At 54.6% G+C, this 17,568-nt stretch overlaps 8 protein-coding genes across 8 annotated transcripts; 5 read left to right on the forward strand and 3 right to left on the reverse strand.

Annotated features, from left to right (window-relative positions):
• Window positions 1-1,766: 1,766 nt before the first annotated feature.
• Window positions 1,767-3,810, forward strand: vac8 (protein anchor VAC8; the record flags this gene model as incomplete). Its single annotated transcript, XM_001215331.1, has 6 exons — window positions 1,767-1,940; window positions 2,041-2,161; window positions 2,213-2,326; window positions 2,377-2,622; window positions 2,676-3,425; window positions 3,479-3,810. The coding sequence occupies 6 exons, from the start codon at window positions 1,767-1,769 to the stop codon at window positions 3,808-3,810; spliced, it is 1,737 nt and encodes a 578-aa protein (XP_001215331.1).
• Window positions 3,811-4,339: 529 nt separating this feature from the next.
• ATEG_06154 (exosome non-catalytic core subunit CSL4) lies at window positions 4,340-5,086 on the forward strand (the record flags this gene model as incomplete). Its single annotated transcript, XM_001215332.1, has 1 exon — window positions 4,340-5,086. One exon carries the CDS (start codon window positions 4,340-4,342, stop codon window positions 5,084-5,086), a length of 747 nt encoding a protein of 248 aa, XP_001215332.1.
• A 693-nt stretch (window positions 5,087-5,779) lies between these two features.
• Window positions 5,780-9,368, reverse strand: ATEG_06155 (GTPase RIA1; the record flags this gene model as incomplete). The annotated part of the gene is made up of 7 exons (XM_001215333.1): window positions 5,780-6,159; window positions 6,227-6,549; window positions 6,602-6,735; window positions 6,916-8,143; window positions 8,195-9,129; window positions 9,204-9,224; window positions 9,306-9,368. The coding sequence occupies 7 exons, from the start codon at window positions 9,366-9,368 to the stop codon at window positions 5,780-5,782; spliced, it is 3,084 nt and encodes a 1,027-aa protein (XP_001215333.1).
• Window positions 9,369-9,776: 408 nt separating this feature from the next.
• Window positions 9,777-10,329, reverse strand: ATEG_06156 (DUF4604 domain-containing protein; the record flags this gene model as incomplete). The annotated part of the gene is made up of 2 exons (XM_001215334.1): window positions 9,777-10,237; window positions 10,299-10,329. 2 exons carry the CDS (start codon window positions 10,327-10,329, stop codon window positions 9,777-9,779), a joined length of 492 nt encoding a protein of 163 aa, XP_001215334.1.
• A 306-nt stretch (window positions 10,330-10,635) lies between these two features.
• On the forward strand, window positions 10,636-12,316 carry ATEG_06157 (pre-mRNA-processing factor 19 family protein; the record flags this gene model as incomplete). Its single annotated transcript, XM_001215335.1, has 5 exons — window positions 10,636-10,648; window positions 10,706-10,750; window positions 10,817-11,261; window positions 11,319-11,782; window positions 11,853-12,316. The coding sequence occupies 5 exons, from the start codon at window positions 10,636-10,638 to the stop codon at window positions 12,314-12,316; spliced, it is 1,431 nt and encodes a 476-aa protein (XP_001215335.1).
• A 473-nt stretch (window positions 12,317-12,789) lies between these two features.
• ATEG_06158 (putative RING finger domain protein) lies at window positions 12,790-13,905 on the forward strand (the record flags this gene model as incomplete). The annotated part of the gene is made up of 2 exons (XM_001215336.1): window positions 12,790-12,966; window positions 13,063-13,905. 2 exons carry the CDS (start codon window positions 12,790-12,792, stop codon window positions 13,903-13,905), a joined length of 1,020 nt encoding a protein of 339 aa, XP_001215336.1.
• Window positions 13,906-14,567: 662 nt separating this feature from the next.
• Window positions 14,568-15,093, reverse strand: ATEG_06159 (mitochondrial 54S ribosomal protein mL43; the record flags this gene model as incomplete). Its single annotated transcript, XM_001215337.1, has 3 exons — window positions 14,568-14,859; window positions 14,920-15,002; window positions 15,055-15,093. The coding sequence occupies 3 exons, from the start codon at window positions 15,091-15,093 to the stop codon at window positions 14,568-14,570; spliced, it is 414 nt and encodes a 137-aa protein (XP_001215337.1).
• A 329-nt stretch (window positions 15,094-15,422) lies between these two features.
• ATEG_06160 (U1 small nuclear ribonucleoprotein 70 kDa) lies at window positions 15,423-16,779 on the forward strand (the record flags this gene model as incomplete). The annotated part of the gene is made up of 4 exons (XM_001215338.1): window positions 15,423-15,684; window positions 15,760-15,887; window positions 15,941-16,037; window positions 16,136-16,779. 4 exons carry the CDS (start codon window positions 15,423-15,425, stop codon window positions 16,777-16,779), a joined length of 1,131 nt encoding a protein of 376 aa, XP_001215338.1.
• Window positions 16,780-17,568: the final 789 nt, after the last annotated feature.

Raw genomic sequence — 17,568 nt, forward strand, 5'->3', positions numbered from 1 at the left:
CATGAAACCCAGTCAAGGCCAAAAATCATATGATAACTTTGTCGGCCGTCCGCAGTACAGCCGGCTCGCTTTAGCTTGCGGGGCAATGAAGGGATGAGCCTCTGAGGATTCAGTCTGAGCCCATTCAGAATGCCTTGTGATGCGCCACTCCTGTCTCTTCACGTGGTGGTAGTAATGGTGGTGGTGGCAACCATCCTTTCTCCCATGGATAACAGACCTGGGGTGATTACCTTAGATCAATCAGGAACTCCGGCTATATCATATCTGGCCATCCGTGGGTCTATCTTTGTGCCACCTCCGATTCTTAACGGTCTGCCAACCCAATCAACCGACCATCTGGTCTGTTCCACTGTTGGTAAGAATATAAGAGCATGGGGAACATGAGCCCACAAAATAAAGACGACATGAACCCCTCCACGTCCTAGATACATAGGCGGCATCTTTCACTTTTCCGTAAGGAGGGATAACGAATCCGGGTCTGTTGACAGGTGACACAGGAGATCACCCGACAGCAATTGGTGGAGGATGATCAACACATGGATCCTTGACTCTGGACGATAAAGAGACCCTCAGATCAGTTGGGCTGCGAGTCATCCGCCACCCTCCATACGTCTTTATTCCGATTCACGGTCCGAATCCTGTCGGATTCGCTCGTGTCGCTTCCTTTCCAGGGGTGGTCATGCACGTTGCCTCCGTCGCTTGGGGAAATGCAGGTGGGTTCCGAGAACCTGTTGTGAGAGGTGCGATCGAAGTATACAATATCAAAGTATATGATGATGGTTCTTGTTATGATAGCAGATTATAGAGTCCTGATAGTAGATGTTGATACTACTCCATAATGTCTGATCAGGTTGGAAGAGACTTATACCATGATAGTTGACAGAGAGTATGTTGAACATTTCCCTATACCTGATCTATAGGGGTGCTCTGTATACCCTGGTAGATGCTATGATGTCAATCAAGCAATGAACCCAAGAATATATTTCTTTGAACCATGCATTAACATCCACCACCCCTCCATTTTCAACTTTTTTTTTTTCCAACTGCGATAGCTTCCTCATAGAAAGGACTGATCCAAACATAAAGAATGGTTATAGAAAACAAGTAAACATAAATACTCGGTGATGCAATGAGCCAGAGAATCAAGCTGTCAGTCACGCACTAAACCCGGCCGAGGGTAGCTCGTACCTTATCAGCCGCCCAGCCAACCATCCGGCCGCTCTGCCTCACACCTCAAACTCACCTCCTCTCTCGCTCACTCTCCATCTCCATCTCCTCTCTCCCTCCCCAACCCCCTCCCCGTTGCCCGCCATCAATGCAACTTTGCTCCCGGGAACGGTACATCCTACAGAGAATCTCCTAGAATTCATCGCACCGGTAAATGCGCCCCCCCCATACCTTTCATCTCTCCTATCACGCGACGTTCTTGACCCCCCGACAGCTCCAACCGGAGCACGCTGGCTGACATATGATGCAGGACTGCGTCCCCCTATCGTCCTGGTCTTTCTACACCTCTACCCGGTCACTTGATTCGTTCTTTCGACCCTATAGTCCATCCCATTCTTACCCCATCCCCTTCCATCCCCCCGTTGTTGGAGAACACAACACGCCGCCGCCGCCCCCCGTATCGCCGACATACCGGGAAATCAGGAAGCCCGTCACAGTCTTCCTTCCCGCTCCCGCCCGTCGTCATTGTCCTCCGGTGTCCCTGATTCGCACGCTGGCGGGACCACCCTCGGGTCCTGTGGGCCACTGATCGTGAAGGCATGAGTGGAATCGCGAACGCATGCCTGTCCTGCCTCTCCACCGTTGACCGCTGGTGTCATATCACGGCGTGTCTCGGTCCCATCGGTGGTCGCGCAAGGGACAGGATCTATGAAACAACGTTAGCCGACAATGAACGGGAAGCGGTGTCCGACCTGCTCGGTTATCTCGAAAATGTAGGTTCCCGGCCCGGTCGGAATCTTTGGTTCAGTCAGACTCGAGTTCCGCGAGAGCTTGAGCATCTCTGGCATCTTTGGCTAATCATCCCTCCCACAGAGAAATGAGACCGATTTCTTCTCCGGCGAACCACTCCGGGCGTTAAGCACTTTAGTATATTCTGACAATGTCGACCTGCAACGAAGCGCGAGCTTGACATTCGCCGAGATTACAGAGCGAGGTACGTGGCGTAAAACCATGGCGCCGTCATTCTTCTAACACGAGCGATCAGATGTCCGTGAGGTTGATCGTGATACCCTGGAACCGATCTTATTCCTGCTCCAAAGCTCCGACATTGAAGTACAGCGTGCTGCGAGCGCTGCTCTGGGAAATCTCGCGGTGAACGGTTTGTCTCCTTCGTCTTCTGTCCCAACGATAGCCGCTGACGTCGCTTAGCGGACAACAAGGTCTTGATTGTCAGTCTAGGAGGGCTGGCCCCTCTGATAAAACAGATGATGTCGCCGAACGTCGAGGTCCAATGCAATGCGGTCGGCTGTATTACAAACCTAGCTACGCATGAGGAGAACAAGGCCAAGATTGCCCGGTCGGGAGCTCTGGGTCCTCTGATTCGCTTGGCGAAATCCAAGGATATGCGTGTCCAGCGGAACGCAACTGGCGCCCTGCTCAACATGACGCATTCAGGTGAATGAAGCTTCCTGCGAAGGAGACGATCACAGCTAACCAGAGATGCCCAGACGATAACCGACAACAACTTGTCAACGCCGGTGCGATCCCCGTGTTGGTTCAACTCCTCTCCTCCTCCGATGTCGACGTACAGTACTACTGCACAACCGCGCTCAGCAACATCGCCGTGGATTCGTCGAACCGGAAGCGACTCGCCCAAACTGAGTCCCGACTGGTTCAATCGCTCGTCCATCTCATGGACTCGTCTACTCCCAAGGTACAGTGTCAGGCTGCCCTGGCGCTTCGTAACCTCGCTTCGGATGAGAAATACCAGCTGGAGATCGTGCGAGCGAAAGGACTCCCACCACTTCTGCGCCTCTTGCAATCCTCGTATCTCCCCCTCATTCTCTCCGCAGTCGCTTGCATTCGGAACATTTCCATCCACCCTCTCAACGAATCCCCGATCATCGATGCGGGCTTCCTCAAGCCCCTCGTGGATCTCCTCGGCTCGACGGACAACGAAGAGATCCAATGCCATGCCATCTCGACCCTCCGGAATCTCGCAGCAAGCTCGGACCGCAACAAGGAGCTCGTCCTCCAAGCGGGTGCGGTCCAAAAGTGCAAGGATCTCGTACTGCAGGTGCCTCTGAGTGTCCAGTCGGAGATGACGGCTGCAATCGCTGTGCTGGCTCTCAGCGATGAGCTGAAGCCTCATCTGCTGAACCTGGGCGTCTTCGACGTGCTGATCCCTCTGACCCAGTCGGAGAGTATCGAGGTGCAAGGAAACAGTGCTGCGGCCCTGGGTAACCTGTCTTCCAAAGGTATTGTCTCTGCCACATAGGTTTCACATATGATAGGAGCTAACTCCAGCAAGTTGGCGATTATTCCATCTTCGTCCGTGACTGGGCTGATCCCAACGGAGGCATCCACGGTTATCTGAGCCGTTTTCTCGCAAGTGGCGACCCCACCTTCCAACATATTGCCATCTGGACTCTTCTTCAGCTGCTCGAGTCTGAGGACCAGACATTGATCGGGTACATTGCCAAGTCGGACGACGTGGTCCAGATGGTCAAGGCAATTTCTGACAAGAACATTGACTCCGACGAGGAGGACGCCGAGGATGGTGAGGGCGAGGTTATTGCGCTGGCACGGCGATGCCTCGAATTCCTTGGGAGTGGTCCTCGACCGACACTTGTAGAAGGCTAATGCGGTTATAGCATCCCCACCTCTCCTAATGCATTATCACTACTATATGTTGATTCCTCTACCCCGTTTATAATCAATCCCTGTTTTACTGCTGTGGTCTGATACATTGATCTTCACTTCTACCGGTGTTGAGCGGGCATTTCACTCGGTGTTGTTTCCTTCTTTCGCATTCGGTGTGATGGCATTTCTTATCCTCGTCGATTGTTTGTCATTTGTGGTCTCGGGGGGCTGTGATAATTAGGTAGTTGAACTGTATGTAGCTGCATAAAGGAGAAATCGAAGGACCTAAGTTGTCTGACCCTTAGAGTGGACGATGTTGGCCTGAATGAGCAGGCAATCCATAGGGAGTATATTGTAGTGTGTCGGGGTAACCTTCTCTCCGGAACAAGCCCCACCCTAGCTGGAAAAACGAAAGTCCGTGCTCTTTTCTTTTCGCTTGATCTTCTCCCCAACACCACCGTCCCAATCCACGCAGCGCCAACAACCCTCACCTCTCCTTCTTTTCTTTCGTCGAAGGCCAACCTGCGAAATGGTAGGCTCTCTGCCCACGTTGGCCATTCCCGGCCAATGTCTGGGCTCAATCGCCTCATACTCGGCCGGACCGGGCACGCATGTGCAGAATGCCAATATCTATGCCTCAATCGCTGGACCCGTCGTGGTCGAGCAAACTCCCGCGAACGCAAAGGGAAAGTCTACTGTGAGTGTAGTACGGTCCATTGCCAAGCGGGCGGCTTCTACGACAGCGAAACCGGTCGCCGGGGCAGGCTCTGCAAAGCCCAAACCCAAATACAACACTCTGCCGGCCGTGGACTCGGTGGTTCTGGCACGGGTGACTCGCGTGCAGAAACGCCAGGTCACCGTGTCGATTCTGGTTGTTCTGGATGAATCCGCCAGCACACAGCCTCTTAACCCGTCCCAGACAACGTCGGATAACGACGATGTCGCTGCGATCCTCACCTCTGCCGCGAACCCCGAGAACCACAGCAGCTCGGACGAGCTTCGGTTCCAGGCGCTGATCCGGAAAGAAGACGTGCGTGCCGTCGAGAAGGACCGTGTCGTCATGGATGAGATGTTCCGGGTGGGTGATATTGTTCGTGGGACCGTCATCTCTCTCGGCGATCAGAGCTTTTACTATTTGACGACGGCGCGGAATGACCTCGGCGTTGTCATGGCGCGCAGCGAAGCCGGCAATATGATGTTCCCCGTGAGCTGGAAAGAGATGAGAGATCCGGTCACGGGTCTGGCGGAATTGCGGAAGGTGGCGCGGCCGTTTTGATTGCGTGAGCGCGGCTGTCGGACAATGTATTGAGTTCGATGTGATCCAATGCGTCCTCCTTGTTCGGCCAACCCTTGATGATGAGTGACCAAATGTAAGCTCATATCCTCCCCCCGGTCACATCCCGCAGATTGGGGCTACCGGGCTGTGGCCACGTTCGGGCCCGGCGGCATCTATGCAGCGTTCTGCTCAGCTGCATTTGCACGTTACATCCCATTACGTGCGATCGCGCCAGCCAGCTCATAAGCGGAGGCGTGGTCAGCTTGCTACATCTAGCTCCCTTGTACATACCTACCCAGCACCGGGACTCGTCCCGCTCCATCGTCAGCAATGATGGATCATGAACTCATAACGATCATAATGAGACGTGAATGATATCTCTCCGAGGCTTCATACTCTGCTTCCAACACCACTCCCACCTCCATAGTATCCATGGTTCTGGCCTTTTCGATGCTGAACTGTGTTTGTCACCGGAGGAAGATCGACGGTTTTTACACGTGGAGAACTTATACTCATCTCCACGGCCCTTGTCGGTACCTTTCTGATTCTAATGGTGGATTGGAAAGTCAATTGACGAGGGTACATGCGTATCATAGAATCCTGTAGATCGTCATATGCAAAGCTATTTTGACAGCTCTAATCCAAACCTCCTTTTTTGCTTTATACATAACCCGTTACGCGCACGCTATCCTCCTACTTCTTCAGCGTCTTCTGCTTCTCCGCATCAATCAACTTCCGTCCCTGCACCACCAACCCCTTCCGCGTGCGCACCGCATCCATGTACCGCTTCGCGACGTTCTCGCGATCCGCCAACTCACCCAGATCCTCGAGCTCCTCCTCCGTCGCAGGCACCCAGAAAGGGTCTTCGTCGAGGGCGCTAAAGCCCGCAAAGATAAGCTGCGGCTGCGCCGCCCCCGACGTCCGCTTGCGGATTTCCTCCGCGAACCCGAACGATTCAGCGACGGGGAGCAGCGCCAGAATCGTGAAGAAGGGCGTGCCCTCTTTCATCGTTTCGGAGAGAATGCGGCCGCGACGCCGGGTGATCACGCCGTAGACTCGGCCGAGGACTTCGGCTGTATTGGGGTTTGAGTTAGTCTATCTGTATTCAACGTGATAGGTTAGAATAGGGTGAGGACTTACTGGACGCCTGGATCTCACAGCTGTACATTGCCAGCATGATGCGCGGACTCCAGTCGAGGAAGCCCTGCGAGATACCCTCGCGGACGAGGCGGATCGCCTCGCCGGTTAGTCGGCCGAGATCGAGGTCCTCCTCGCTGGTGTTGACGGCTAGCTCTTCCAGGAAGACCGCCACGCCCTGGATCGGCTCCTGACAGAGGGGGCCCTGGCCCGTGGCGAGCTGGAATGCGTAGGCGATCTTGTCGCAGAAGTCGCGCACGACCAGGGCATTGCGGCTGCTGGTCTCAGGGTTGATGGTGGGTTGCTGTTTTGGATCGTCGACCAGGCTGGCGGGTGTTAGTGGAGGATTAGATTACAGTGAAGGGGAAGGGGAGGTACAATTTCTCGCAGGTGTTGACCTCGGTTGCGTCGACGAGGATGTTAGGGCCGATGCGCCGGGGACCGAACGCCGTGATCCGCCCGACGACGTTCTTCCACAACTCCCGGTCCTCCTTGACTTCCTCGTCGAAGATCTTGGTCAGCTGTTTCTTGAAGTCCTGCAGAGACAGGATGCTGCCTTCCAGGGCTTCGTTCGTCGCGTCGCTGGTTTCGACATGGGGCGTGCCGTCCGGCGCTCCGTTCGCGTCCTCGCTGCTGGCCTTGGTTTCTGCGGCGGATCGCTTCTGCGACTGCAGCCGTTTGACCGTGCCCACCTGCTTGGTGAGGAAGTCCGTGACGGCCGCGGGGAGTGGCACGACGCGCAGCCGCATGGTGAGCTGCTTCGATGACGAGACGGTTTGCACGCCGCCGCGGCCGAGATCCGGGTTCTTGGGGGGCGCCATGTCCGGCACGCTGACAATGGTTTCGCGGTAGGGCACGATCGTCTCGCCGGTCTGGATGTCACAGCGGGCGAAGCGTTCGCGGAGATCCTTCAGACAGCGCTCGAGATGGAGCTCGCCGGCTGTGAGGATGACATGTTCGCCGTTGGGGAGGACTTCGTACTGTGCGCATGGATCGCTCTGCTCAAGGAGACGTAGGCCAGTGACCATCTTCCCCAGATCGGCTGGGTTGACGGGTTCCAGGGCGACTCGCACAATCGGCGGCGTGTGCAGAGACACACCGGCCAAGTTGATGCCGCCTTCGAGCTGCGAGCAGAGCGTGCCGGTTTTGAGGACGTGTCCGGCGAGGCCGCCGATGCCGAAGACCACTCCAGCGGGGACGGACTTCAAGGGTTCCAGGCTGCGGCCCATGAGGAGATATAGGTCTGTGACGGTGACCTTTCTTGGTTCAGGGCTGGCGTGGGGATTCTCGGGGGAGAACTTGGGTGGAAGGACGTAGATCGAGTCGCCGACAGAGAGCGTTCCGGAGTAAAGACGGGCGAATCCAACGAGGTGTTCGGGGTCTTCTTTCTCCTCAGGTTCGGCTGGCTCGCCGCCATCTTCCAGCGTCGTCCGTTCAAAGGCCGACGTGATCCGGGCGTAAGCGTCTTCTGCCTGGCCGCCACCGTTGGCCTCAGCCTGCATCTTCGCGATCTCTTCGCGCTTCTTGCGAGCGATTTCTCTAGCTTCGTCGGCTGACATGGTGGCACCAGACCGCTTTTTGCTCGAGGACAGTTCGCTCTCAGGAATAGACACCATTTTACTGACGTAGGCCACGACTGGCTCGTCCGGGCCCGTCTTGAACTTGACCATGGCATTTTTGACCTTTTCGTCCACGAACTTTGCTCCGGGCGACTCCTCGATCATTTCCGGCAATCGTAGCTCCTGCGCGGCTGGTGGACTTGGAAGATATTCGATGACTGATACTAACAGGGCCGTTGACAGAGGCAGCCACATTGAGAACAGAGTGGTCATGATGTTCCTGGGATCACGGGAGCGTAGAATGTATGGTGGGATGGTGATATTCAAGGACTTGGTGATCTTCTCCAACAAAGCAGGGTCCCTGAGACTTATTAGTAGAAGTCAGACATCTATTAAGTCAATGTATACATACCCCTTTCCTTTGCCTCCACCCGTCGTGGCCTCGTACGCCGCCCAGACGCTCTCCAAGACCAGCTGGACAAACATGGGCTTCAACGCCCGTCCTTTTAAATGCTTCTGGCCCAGGACACGTTTCGTCTTGGGATCCAGATAGTAGTCTCCCCAGAGCACCTTCTCGAGCACCGCCCGTTTGATCCCGAGCTTCTTCTCGTAGATAGCGGCGAATTGGCGGACGGTGAAGGCCCACCCGTCAACGGCGCTGCAGAAGATCACGTTGTTCTTTTCCGGGGCGAAGTAGAGGTCTTCATCATCCCGTTCTTCAAAGTCAGCCGCGCTACCGGCGATGGACTCGTCGTCCGCCGCCTGCTTCTTGGAGCGGTCTTTCTGAGCAGCGGCGGCGTTGGCGCGCTCTTCCATGCGTTCGCGCCACTGGAGGTCCTCCTCCATGCGCTCGCCCTGGTAGAAACTTCCAATGACGGCATTGACCTGCTCCAGTAGTCTGCTGAGATGCGAGTATGCTTCGCTGGCGCTCATCTTGAGCTCCGTGACCAATCGGTCGAGCTTGTTGATCACCAGAATGGGTTTCAGCTGCTCGACCCACGTCTGACGGAGCACGGTGACGGTCTGACTGCACACGCCCTCGACCGCATCGACGAGTACCACGGCTCCATCGCAGAGGCGCGAGGCTGTCGACACCTCGCTGCTGAAGTCGATGTGGCCGGGGGAGTCGATCAGATTGATCAGATACTCTTTCTGCACGGGGTCCGCGTCGGGAGCCGGACGACGCATCATGGAGAAGTAAAGAGAGATCGCAGAGGACTCCATGGTGATTCCGCGGAGCTGCTCATCCGGACGGGAGTCCAGGTAGCGGATTTTGCCCGCCAGCTTCGGCGAGATGATGCCATTTGTGGCGATCAGGCTATCCGTCAAGGACGTTTTGCCATGATCCTGGGTTGGTTAGCTGGGCTCAAGAATAATTATGGGGCTCGTTCAATAGGGCAACCCCGGATGTAGCGACGTACAACGTGTGCAAGAATACAGATCTGTTTATGCGTCAGCGTTGGAGTTCGATGGTGGCCGATCTGCCGGTGACATCAAGGTGGGATGAGGAGGGGCAGCCTTACATTCCGTATGTCTTGGGGTTTCCGTTGAAGACGGACGAGATCTTCGACATTGACCACGGGCATCTTAGGAACGGCTGGCCTTGGTCACAGCCTAGCTCTTTCGTCTTGAAAAAGCCCCAGAGAAGAGGCCCGGGGGAAGAGAGAGAGTCGGTTTTTGGTGTTCGGGATGGATGACGAGAGGGAAAAAATTGTCTACCGCAGCAGGAAGGAAATCCGCTTTGCTGCGGAATAATAGTTCGCGGGACTTTGACAACTCCAACCGATAAAGTCTCGATAGATTTGCTCCTAAAGAGTTTTAGAGCAGCATGATCCGGTTTATTGATTTGATTATTAATGCGCAGCTACCGCGATGATGATGTTACTCCAGTTGCGCCAGGCTACAACTATCTATGGCGATGGAGAGGATGCGCCCACGCCGTGCGCCGCAAAACCGCTTGCAATAGTATCCTATCCAAAATCCATTGTTGTATATTATGCCTCTTCATCAAAAGAGAGCTTGATTTTCTTTTTCTTCTGCTTGGGTTTCCGCGACCCAGCGTCTTTCCGCGGGAGATCCTCACTCTCCTCTGGAGGATGGTCATCACCAACAACCTTGGCTTGTTTCCGCTTCTTTGGTCCTCCAATCTCTGCGATAGCCTGCTTTGATGCGGGGGCTTCTTTCTCCGTTGTTGATTTCCCATCTTGATCCACCCTCGACGGGGTTTCTCCATCTTCCGCCGGACCTTCCTTCGAAGTCTCCTCAGCGCGCACGAGAGCCTCGTACTCCTCTTTGGAGATTACTTCGTTGGTCTCTTCATCGACGTAGGTGGGTTCGTCATCATCGACATTGGCATCCTTCGGTTTCCGGGGTCGCGTCATCGGACGTTCCAGACGTCCTGTGTTATTTCCATATTGATTCCGGAGGCGTTGCAGAAAGGCCGGTTCCTTTGCGTCTTTATTGTACGTTAGTGGGAGCGATTAGAGCCAATGCGACGAGGGAGTGAGGGTACAGACCATAAGAGAGGTTTTTGGCCTTGAAGGACATGATGGGATTTATTGGGATGACACAGGGGACTGGTAGAAAATCATTGCGATCGCATGAATCGCATTAGCTGATAGATCCGATCAAGTGTTCAACCGGTCATGGTAGAGTTGCTTGCATACGTAGAAGAGAAGGCACAGAACCAACTGTACTGTTCAGGTAGTTAACTGACATATGGGTCATTAGATCAGCGTGCGGCTAAACCCAGTCGGGCGAACGAAAAGTCCCTCCCGCAACGAGAGCTTTCGCGTCGAACCTCTCCCTCGCTCTCGACTCTCTACCCCCATTCATCCATTTCCCACACGAACCATGCTGTGCGCAAGTAAGTCGTGCGCTTCCTCTGGGCGATCGTCTCAATACTGACCAGGATGTCCTACAGTTTCGGGAGAGGCCCCTCAAGTGCCTGTCGTCTCGCCCAAGAGCGGTACGTTGCTATCTGAAAAGCACCCGCAGTCTCACCTAGGAGCTCTGATCTAATACTTAAATTTAGGCAGCGTCTTTGAGAAGCGGCTCATCGAAGCATACATCGCCGAGAACGGAAAAGACCCCGTCAATGGAGAGGAACTCTCGACCGAAGACCTGATCGAGGTGAAAGCTCAGCGCGTTGTTCGACCCCGGCCACCGACCCTCACCTCCATTCCCTCCCTCCTCAGCGTGTTCCAGGAAGAATGGGATGCCCTCGCCTTGGAAACATACACCCTGCGACAGACCCTGGCCCAGACCCGGCAGGAACTGAGCACCGCCCTGTATCAGCATGACGCCGCCGTTCGCGTGATCGCTCGTTTGACCAAGGAAAGAGATGAGGCTCGTGATGCGTTGTCGAAGGTTACGGTCGGTGCCAGCCGCGCTGGTGCTTCCGGCGGAGAGGCTATGCAGGTGGATTCGGCTGGCCTTCCGGAGGCTGTCCTCGCACGGGTTGAGAGCACACAGGCATCGTATGTTCCTCTCTTGCATATAGGGTTTATATGATCGGTTGGTACTGACAAGAACAGTCTCTCCAAGGGTCGCCGCAAGCGTCCCATCCCTGAGGGATGGGCTACTGCTGATTCCATCTCCACCTACAAGCCGACCGACAGCGCCAAGGTTCTCCCGTCCGGCGGCAAGGCTTTGTCTATCAATGCCTCTGGAGACATTGCGCTCGTGGGAGGAGTTGACGCTGTCATTAGCGTCTTCTCCTTGTCTCAGAAGCAGGTCCTGCAGCAACTTCAAGCGGACGGTCCGGTTACCGATGCCGTGTGGGCGGGTGAGAAGGCGGTTGTTGCCTCGTCTACGGGCTCTGTAAAGGTTTTCGAGAACGGTAGTGAAGTCGCCAGCTTCAGCTCCCATGCCGGCGCCGCGACGGCTCTTGCCGTGCATGCCACTGGCGACATTGTCGCCTCGGTTGGTGCGGATAAGAGCTACGTGTTGTATGATTTGACGACAAACTCGGTGATCACCCAGACCTACTGCGACGCCTGTAAGCAAAACCCCTTTACTCCTAACTTTCTTCTGTCGATCTGGATCATTTTGTCTAACGAGTGTTTTAGCTCTTCTCTCTGTGAAGTTCCACCCAGATGGCCATCTGGTCGCTGCCGGCGGCGTGGACTCCCAGGTGAAGATCTTCGATGTCAAGACCGGTGCTTTGGCCGCCACTTACGCCATGTCTGGTCCGGTAAAGTGCTTATTCTTCTCGGAGAACGGTACCTTCCTGGCGGCTGTGGCGGATAACTCTACAGTAATCTCGATTTGGGACCTGCGCACCTCCCAGGAAACCAAGGCCCTGGAGACGGGTAGCCAGATCGAGTCGCTCAGCTGGGACTACACTGGCCAGTTCCTGCTTGCTGCTGGACCCAGCGGATTGACTGTCCAGCAGTTCTCCAAGGCCGCGAAATCCTGGTCGGAGCCCCTGCGGAGTGCGGTGCCGGCGACGGCTGTTGCATGGGGTGCGGCGGCCCAGAGTATTGTGGCGTTGGACAAGGAGGGTGCTGTCACAGTGCTGCAGGCACAGTAATCATGATACCTTTCAAATAAAAGATTTCTCTTTCTTGCGTGTTGTACTTATAGGCGTTTGTGTTGAGAAATGTTCATATTGGCTATTCTGCAAGTGATCCGGCCGCGGGAACTGAAGAGGAGAAAAGGAAGAATAAAGAACAGGATCTGAGCATAATAATGAATGATTTTTGGCACCTTTTTTTTCTTTTGTCGGTCTTGTTTCTGAGTGATCAGGGTCATATGAGTCTGTGAGGGCGCCTCTACAATAATTCGATATGGCTTTACTTTGACCTCACCTCCTCCGCCTCTCCGATCTTACGCCAGACCGACTATTTAACCCGACCGCACTTCGCGCCCTCTCCTGTCGATACCCGATGGTGCAAGTCCTTAGGTAGGAATTTATTCTCGTCGGTATTACTACTCCAGACCCAGCCGGAGGAGACTCGGGATCCAGACCCAGACCCATTCATTCATTCATTCTTCTCACTAATCATGGCCTCCACCCACGGAGACGATTCCTCCACTCCGCCCGCATGGGCGTTCCCTTCCTTCGCCTCTTCCCTCTCTTTTTCTCCTCCTCTTCTTCCCTTCTCCCCTTGGTCGCCAGCTTTGCCCTTTGATATGAATGACGATCCCGGTGTCGAGTTTGTGGCCGCACGGCCACGAAAGGTTCGTCCGATCCCTTCTAACCGCCGCCTCATGAGCTAGGGCGGGGTACGGATCTTCCATCCTTCTTGGTACTGACGACATGATCATGAGTTACAGCGATCCCGACGAGCCATGCCTCCAGAATCCTCTCAGTCAAGCCGTTACCAAGGTCCTCATCCCAACGGCGAACCCTCGTCTTCACGACACCCGCAGCCTCGCGAATCATCCTTGTCCTTGCCACCCATCCGATACCCCGGCGATGGCTACGATTACCGCAGACCTCTCATGTCCTCTCCTCCCCAAGAAAACGAGATCATTGATCTGACAAACGACCCCGATTCTCCTCCTTCTACGTCGGGTCATTCCTCCCGTCAGCAACGCCGGAGACCGCCTCGATTTGCAAGGGACATCTTGACGGAGGTAGTAGACTTAGAGGACGAGGGGGAATCGCAGCAAATACCCCCTTCCAGAGATGCGCCCAGTAGCCCTGAAGTGCAATTTGTCGGCTCTGCCGTTCGAACAGAACCGTTGCCACCGCCGCCGCGTCGAGGCTTTATGGGTCCGATGCTACAGATGCTACGTTACTTCCCCCGACATGCGGCTCAAGGGGGAAGTATAACACAAGGGTATCGGTGGCGAGGTCCTCGAGCAGAAGATATCGAATCGTTCTGGATCGGCGATGTGGGCGATGGTGCCGTCGACCTCACCATCGACCTGGGAGGTATGGATGGACGCCTGGGCATGGACTTTCAAACACCTGGCGTTACACCGGATCGAGGAAGAAGCACGTATAAACCCCCTAGTCCGCCTCCTGAGGGGTTTACAAGGAGCGTCGGGGAAGAGGATATCGTGTGCTGTCCGAACTGCGATGCAGAGCTGGGTACCGGCGACGAAGTCAAGCAGCAGATCTGGGTCGCCAAGCAGTGCGGACATGTTAGTACTCCTATTGCTTATGTTTGAGAAGAATCATGGCTAATTCTTGGGATCTAGGTTTACTGTGGCGAATGCACAAGAAATAGATCAAAATCCAGCGCGAAGAGGACGACTTCGAGGGTCAAACCCTTCTCAAAGTGCCAAGTGGATGGCTGTGGAAAACCCATCAGTGCTCCACGGGCCATGTTTCAAATCTACCTTTGACGAAGGCGCCCTGGGTTTCATGGGAATTGGCGTACAGTATGCATAGCGGTGTTTGGCTGGGTCCTACATCTCCTTTTAGTTCGATGGCTCCTCATTGACTCTACGATACCCCACTGCATTGATCTCGGCGGACATGGTTATGTGTTTTTATTCTTCGTGGGCTCTTTTTTGATAATAATGACGTTTCTTTTTGGAATATGGTCGTGGTGTATAAGTTTCGGGTTCTTACGCTGCGTGGTGGCGTCTCTTCGCTCTTATGACTCTTACGTACCCTCTCATGGATATTGACACTGGCTGGCCACATATCTTTGAAAGCAATGCATTTTGTACATGTGATGCAGATCCGTTAATAACAGAAAGCCTTGCCTTGAGGCACCCTAGAAATTAAACAAGAAAACAAGTAGGCCCATAATACATGATATGAAAACGAGTCGGAAGGTCCGCAATCCCGAATATAACTCCGCTCTAACAATTCAAATCCCACTTTACACAGTCTTGGTGTCCCCGTGGTACGGAGACCAGATACCTCGGACGCTCTCGTTGATACTCGAAACGGGTTTCTTGGTGCGCTTCAGCTTTTCGCCGCTGGCTTCCTTGAGAAGGTTCGCCTTGTTGAAGATTTGCTCGGGCTCGAGATTGCGCACGCAGACGGCCTTTTCGCGTCCATTGATATAGTGGCCCTTGATGACGGGATGCTTGTGTGGCCGGGGAGAGACTCGGATTTCAATCTGAGGGTTGGCTTTGGCGAACGATGGTAGGGAGTGTTTCAGGAAAGCCCTGTCAAGCAACACAATCATTAGTCTTAGTCCACAATGTTATCCAGACAGAGTCACATACACCATCCCCCGCGAGCTGCCGGCCCAGTCGCAGTAGTGAAAGTCGAGGCGCTTGCACTGCAGGATGAAGGCACCTACACCATTCTGCTGGAGTTAGCTCTCTGTTTCTGATCACATCGTCCAAGCCATCACCTACCCGCGCAGTCGTCACTGCTTTGATCCCTTGTACCGGCATGTCTGTGGAATTGTCTGTGGTTGCTTGGGGATCGCAGTAACACCAGCGACCAACAATGTTCTTCGGGGACTTTTCAGCGCCGCCGTCAGTTCCGCCTGTCATTGGCCCGCGGCAAACGCGGCTGCAGCGCTTGGCGGCTATTCATGACACTAAACCCAAGAGAGCTTGCGACGGAACGCGAATCTCGACAACAAGTGAGGCCAAGTTATTGGGGTGATCGAGGACCACGCTCATACCACCAACCCCTTCCCTCATGTCGGTCCCGGGTACTTACTAGTCTCTCACGAATTTCATCGCGCTTTCAGTTGCACCACGGCTGGGCTCCCAAGATGACGGACAAGCTCCCCCCTCCGCTCCTCGCGCTTTTCCAGCCCCGGCCGCCCCTGCGTTATGTGACGCCGCTCGACCGGGCGCCGGACGATGTCAAGAAAAGTACAATAGGCGGCATCGCCGACTTTCTTCCCGAGATCAAGAAATACGAAGAGGAGATCCCATACAATGCCACCGACAGCTGGATCCAACGCAAGTGGCGAGAGAAGGTCGAGAAAAAAGAGCGGTTGAACAAACAGTTGACGGAAGGTCTTGAAAACTGTCAGTCGCCTCTGACTTGTGATATGGCCCAGTGAGGATGAGATTTTTGTGTTCCTGATGCTAATTCTTGTGCAGTTGACCCCTCGAAGGACCCGCAAGCACGAGGCGACCCGTTCAAGACCCTGTTTGTCGCACGGCTCAGTTACGATGTGAAGGAATCCGATCTGGAGAGAGAATTCGGCCGCTTTGGGCCTATTGAACGGGTATTGAGCGGGATCCTCCCTTTTCTCACTTTCAGTACCACTGACACATCTAGATCCGCATCGTCAAGGATAATGTGACGCCGAAGGGCTCCAAGAAGCCGCACCGTGGATATGCGTTCATTGTTTACGAGCGCGAAAAGGACATGAAAGGTATAAATGCAGCGTGGTGCCCGTCTTGTCCCGAGACTTCGATATCTGGGACGTCTCGTGATCTTCTAGCTAACACCGTTCTTTTCATCCGATCACAGCTGCCTACAAAGAAACGGATGGGATTCGCATCAAGGACCGCCGGGTCCTCGTGGATGTGGAACGTGGGCGTACTGTGAAAGGCTGGAAGCCTCGTCGTTTCGGCGGCGGACTTGGTGGTCGTGGATATACCAAAGCGCTCCCTTCTCGCCCGATCGGCCCAGGCTCGTTTGGCGCTCCTTCGGGCCCTGGAGGATTTGGTGGTGGATTCCGTGGAGGCTATGGCGGACGAGGAGGATTCAAGGGAGGTTTTCGCGACCGCGGGTTCGGTCCCCGTGGAGGTGTTGGATACCAGGGTGGCCGCAATGGATTCGGTGGACAGGCTCCACCAAACGCACCTTCGGGCCCTGGCGGCGGACGCAGTGGTGGATATGGTGGTGGACGCTACGACCGTGACCGGGGCGCAACCGGCAGCAACCGCGAGCCTATTCGACCCAGAGACGGATTTGGCGACCGTGACCGACGGGATTATGACCGGGAGCGTGACGGGGACCGCCATCGGGACCGAGACCGGGACAGCTACCGTTACCGGGACCGCGACCGCGAGCGCGGCCATGACAGGTACGGAGGCCGTGAGGACTATGGACGGAAGAGATACCACGAAGACGACTCCTATGATGATCCTCGCGCCAAGAGACGGTACTGAGTTTGCCGTGCAATCGCTTGTGCAGGACTCTTCCCATTCCAGTATTCAGACAATGGTTTGCTGGTGGGTATGCTCAATTGATCTCTCTTCCCCCTTGCGACGATGGGTAAGGCGAGGCCAAGCGATGAGCGCTATCTTGAGGGGCCAACACCATTACTTACCACAGACAAGGCAATGTGTCTTTCGCCCTTACGGATCGGGCTTACACCATATTTAATCCTCCGAGGTCTTGTTTCATCGTTATGGCCGTGGGTATATTACTATCATTCGATTCTGACATCGAATTGGACGTCGACGTTGAGCGACTCCTGCCTGGGTCGTGGTCCCATCTCTTTTTCTCTTTTTCTCAATGCTTTTTCTATGTTTCTTCACCCTGCTGCGTGTCTGGTCTTTGTTTCATGCACTGCTTTCCAGGGTAAGTATGTACGTTAGGTAGTCAGCATCTGTTTTCGGCATACGGTGGGAATCCGGGAAGTTCAGGTAAGACAGGTAAGGCCTCCAGCAGCCATGACCAAGCTAGGAATTCTCGTACGGTTGTATATCAAGGCAATGCGTCTTTTGTGATGTGCATTTCTGTCCAGACTGCAGTGGACGCATAAAGTATATATACGGTAGACTTTTCTTTTGGCTTGGTATTCATGTATGTTCGTCATACGCTCATCAAGCAGGATACACCACAAGGCCTCCAAAAGGAGAGCCTCGTAACGGAAAGGTAAGGTAGGTAAAAAGTATCAGAGAAATTCAATGAAAAGCGCCTATACCAAACGCCGCAGAATGCCCCAGGGTTTC

The sequence above is a fragment of the Aspergillus terreus genome, genomic scaffold, assembly GCF_000149615.1.
Source record: "Aspergillus terreus NIH2624 scaffold_8 genomic scaffold, whole genome shotgun sequence".
In the NCBI taxonomy this organism is placed as follows: Eukaryota; Fungi; Ascomycota; class Eurotiomycetes; order Eurotiales; family Aspergillaceae; genus Aspergillus; species Aspergillus terreus.